The following is a 4,253-nucleotide window of genomic DNA, read 5'->3' as shown; positions in this document are numbered from 1 at the left end:
AGAGAGGACGCTGAAGCCTTGACCGAGGTGGCCCCTCCCCAAACCAGCAGCCTGGCCATAGGAGCCGGAAGTGGAGCCGAGCCATGAATGGTGTCATGCTCCCAGCACGAATAATTATTCTTCCACCCAGAGACAGGGTCTCTGCCCCTGGCTGGGGAGCCCAGAACTTTCTCTGAGCCCGTGTTCCCTGCCTCTCCTCATCAGCACGTGTCTGTGGGCTGTGCTGGAGTCTGGCTGGGCTGGTGGCCACCTAGAACCTTTGGTCACAGCCAGGCTCGGCCTGAGCCCTTGAGTCAGGTAGCCTGTGTGGACTTCTCTGATGTGTGTTGGGAGGAGGGCCTGGGAGGCTGGCTTGGATGTGGGGAACTTCAAGTACCACATCTGTGCCATCAGCCAACTCCCGGCGGCCACAGAAAATAGTGGCTAAATGCACAGATGAGTGGGTGGGGCTGACGCAGTGAGGGCAGTGTGTATGCCTCTGTGTGTGCACATGTGTATAGGTGTGTACATGTGTACAGCTGTGCATGCACGTGTAGGTGTTCCCGTGAAAGTAAACAGTCATGGCCTCCAGTCTCGCTCCTTCCCGTCCGCTCTCCACACAGCTCTCAGAGATTTTTCTAGCACTCACGTCAGCCCTCATCGCTCCCCTGCTCAGAACCCTCCGTGCTGCCCACTGCTTCAGAACAAAGCCAAGAGTCCCTCCTCAGCCTGGCCTTCGGCCCTCCCCACCTTACAGGGCAGCGCGGTCACCACTGCCAGGCCTTGGCCAGCTCCTCCCAGGCCCATGCCCTGCCTGCCCCCTGGGCCTCTGCTTCTAAACCCCCCTCCCCTGCCATGCTCCCTGCCCTCACTCACCCTGGGGCATAGGGAGCCTTGGGCTCAGCCTTGATGGGGGGCCCAGAGCCCCCCAGGAAGGGCTTGGGAGCGATGCCCAGGCCATTGTTGTTGTTGCAGTTGAGTGGGGCGCTGTAGCTCGGGGGTGGGAGGGGGCCGTGGCGCCCTGGGGAGGGTCCACCCCCAGGGGGGCTCAGGTGGTGGACCCCGCTGGAGCCGGGGATCACTGGCTGCCCGTGGGGGTAGGAGGCCGCACTGGCTGGAGCAGAGATGTCAGGGAAGCAGCTGCGGAGAAGGGAGGAAGCTCAGCGCCAGCCAGAACCCCAGCCCCTCCCGGGGCCCCCACCCGCAGGCCATCATGAAGGCTGCAGAGGGGTCGGCTGCTGGGGAAGGCCCGGCAGAAGCTTTCAGAGGTGGGGCCCTGTCACACCTCCCAGGTGAAAGGCGGCTGCCAGAAGGGCTGGGGGTGGAGCCGAGGCTGTCCTACGGCCACTCACAGTTCGGACGCATCCTCCTTGCTGATGTACTCCTCCAGGATGCTGGTGTCTATGTTGGAGGGCTCCAGGGCGCCGTTGATGTCGTGGCCTGCAGGAGAGGGACAGATGTGAGCTGGGGAGGGGTGTGGCTCCTAGGCCTCTGGGCCCTCTAAGACCGACGCCCGGGCTCCTCCCCACCTGTGTGTCCATCTCTGTTGGGGAGACGCCTTCATCTTCTCCCACCTGACACCCCTCCAGAAGGCACTGACCTCCCTCAGCCCACAAAGCCACCTGGAGTCTCCAAGGAGAAGAAGGGTCCAGAGTGCAGATTTGGGACAGACAAGCTGATTCTTACCTTCCGTACCCTGTTCTAGCTCCTGACATGAGCTAATCCCTTCCCTGTATCTATAAAATGGGGTAATCATCCCCTGTCTTATGGGGTGCTCTGAGGAGCAAACAAGAAGCTTTATTGAGTCTAGTGCCCAATGGATGCCCGTCGCCCTCGGTGACTCTGTCCTGCCCTGTCCTCCGGGAGGCAGTCAGTTTCAGATGGCCCAGCTGGTGAGTGCCTAGGAGCACGAGGCCTGGCTGGCTGAACAACGCATCCTGGGGGTGCCCATGGGCTGCACCCCAGGCCCCAGCTGCAGACCATGAGGGAGTGGAGATCAGAATCAGGAGCGCCCAGCCCGGCCCACCCTCATCCATATGCCCGTCACCTCATAATGGGGTTGGGGTGCCCAGCCCTGGTTTTGCAGAGGCGCGAGGACCAGAGAGGTAAGGGCCTGGCCTCGCAGCAGGGAAGCGATGGCGGCCTGGTATCCGCTCCTCCACCCAGCCTCTCCTGGGCCCTCCTCACTGGCCCCGGCCCTAGGGAGAGGAGGGGCTCACAGAAAAGGCCTCTTCTGCAGGGAGGCGCTAACCTTTCCCCTCCCAAGGTCACCTTGCAGGGGGAGCCGGAGGGCGGGGTGATAAGGGGGCTGACGTGGGAGATGCGTCAACCCCGATAATGGAGGACAGCCCCACCCACTGCTGACCTGGGCTTGCCAGCCCCCCGAGGCAGAAGGTGCCCTCCCACAGGTCCCTGGCGCCTGAGTCTGGGGTCTGTACCTCATGCCCCCTTCCCTGGTGAGCCCTGGGAACAGCGCTTAGTCAGGTCCAGGAACAAACCCTGGCTCACCTCCTACCTGCTGTGTGACACTGGGCAGGTCACGTACCCTCTCTGAACGTCAGTCTCCTCATTAGTAAAATGGGGACGTGAAGGGGTAACGCTTTACAGGGTCGTTGTGAGTATGGAACAAGTTAAGGTATGTAAGGTGCCCGGCACGGCGTGGGTGCTCAGCCAACAGAATGGCTGTCCTCACTTCCCAGTCCCAGGAGTGCTGGGGTCCCCAGGAGCCCCCCGCCCAGGCCCCTCCCTGGCCTCAGCCGGCATTTCAAGAATGCTGAGCCCCGCTTAGGTGATTAATGAGTGGCTAAGCCCTCCTAGGAGTCACGCGCTGCCCGAGACAGGCTCTTCTGCTGCCCCCACCCCGGCTCACCCAGCCGGGAACAGGGGACACCCACCAAGCACCACCAATGGCTGTCCAGGGCCCCGTACGGCCAGGGCAAGAGAAGCTTCTCAGGCTGGGGCTCGCCAGTCTGCATGCGGAGGTTCTAGAACTGTCCAGCTCTGTCTCTGCCCACGTCCTTGGCTGTTAACCAAAGATCCCATTTACTGAGCACCTACTATGTGCCTGGCACTTTTGGAGCCAAGTAGATGAATAAATCATAGTTTGTTATATGCGAGGCATCCCACAGGCTCTTCATGTGCAGTGTGACACTTAATCCTCCCAACCTGTAATTGGGACGGTAACAGTGACAGCATATCATTCTGACTCCCTGCCAGGCCCCGCACTACGCTAAGGGCTTTACGAGTTTACCTCCCGATCACGCCTGCAGACTCGGTGTTATTAGCATCAATCATTCCCTCTCTCAAGGCGACACGGCACAAACTCAAACCCAGGCGCGGGGCCTGACTGCAAGGGGTAAGGGGTAACTGGTGGCCACTGAGACTTCCTTGCCGTCCTGAGCAGCCCCGCCTGATGGGCTGGGGGAGGTTCCCGAGGGAGGATCCAACATGGGAGATGGGCAGGGAGGGGGTACTGGAGTATCACCCCACCCTGGCCGCTGAAGCTGCAAGTTTTTGAGACTGAACTTGGAATCTCCAGTGAATGATGGGGTGATGGAGTCATGGTGTTGCTATTTATAACAGGCCAGGCCCCCTCCTCCCCTCCTCCTCCTCCTCCCCTGGCCAGGAGTGTTCCTAATCACCCCTAATCCTCCTGCCCACCTCCCCTGGGATACGGGGCCTCAGGCGAAGGCATCCTGGGAGACCCTAACGAGAACCAGATGTGGCTGGGGGGAGGAGAGACCCTCCCGTGCCAGGGGCCGGGTGGACGGGAGGATGCGGGAGGGAGGAGGGAGCCGCTGGGGCAGGGTGGGGGTGGGCCACTGGTGGGAGAGAAGTTTGAGGTTTGGGGGTTGGGGGCCTCCTGAGGAACACTGACCATGTCTTCTTCTCTGGGAGCCCTTGAGGCCTGCCTGGATTTTGCCCCACATAGCCTGGGGTCCAGCCACCAGGCAGATGCCCCCAGCCTGCCCCAGGTGCCACACTGGGGATTTCTAACCAAACATTCTAGGGTAGGGGTAGGGGCTCGTGGGAACCCAGGGATTCCTGAGGCTGGGGCAGAGCCCCCAGGAACCCAAGAGGAAGGCAGGGCCCCTCAACACACTCTTGGGGGTTCCCATCCCCCACCGCTCCCAAAAGAGCCCTAGAACATTGCTGAGCCAACAGATACCTGTGAGCAGGAAGCTAAGTGTATCTCCTGCTAATCCTCAAGACCTCCCTGGGAGGCGGAGAGGCTGCCCAAGGTCCCACAACCAGAACATGGCACCACCAGGTCA

General features: G+C 61.3%; 1 protein-coding gene across 1 annotated transcript in view; it reads right to left on the bottom strand.

Moving 5' to 3' along the window:
* MYRF (myelin regulatory factor) overlaps positions 1-4,253 on the bottom strand; it is a 35,196-nt gene that overhangs the window by 21,283 nt on the left and 9,660 nt on the right. The window contains exons 2-3 of the mRNA XM_011368955.2: positions 1,332-1,419; positions 856-1,119 (exon numbers count right to left, since the gene is read on the bottom strand). Coding sequence (XP_011367257.1) covers positions 856-1,119; positions 1,332-1,419 — 352 coding nt within the window. The remainder of the gene's footprint in view (positions 1-855; positions 1,120-1,331; positions 1,420-4,253) is intronic.

The sequence above is a fragment of the Pteropus vampyrus genome, unplaced genomic scaffold (assembly GCF_000151845.1).
Source record: "Pteropus vampyrus isolate Shadow unplaced genomic scaffold, Pvam_2.0 Scaffold144, whole genome shotgun sequence".
NCBI lineage: Eukaryota > Metazoa > Chordata > Mammalia > Chiroptera > Pteropodidae > Pteropus > Pteropus vampyrus.
The sequence above is the reverse complement of the archived record's forward strand: the minus strand, read 5'-3'. Positions and strand labels throughout refer to the sequence as shown.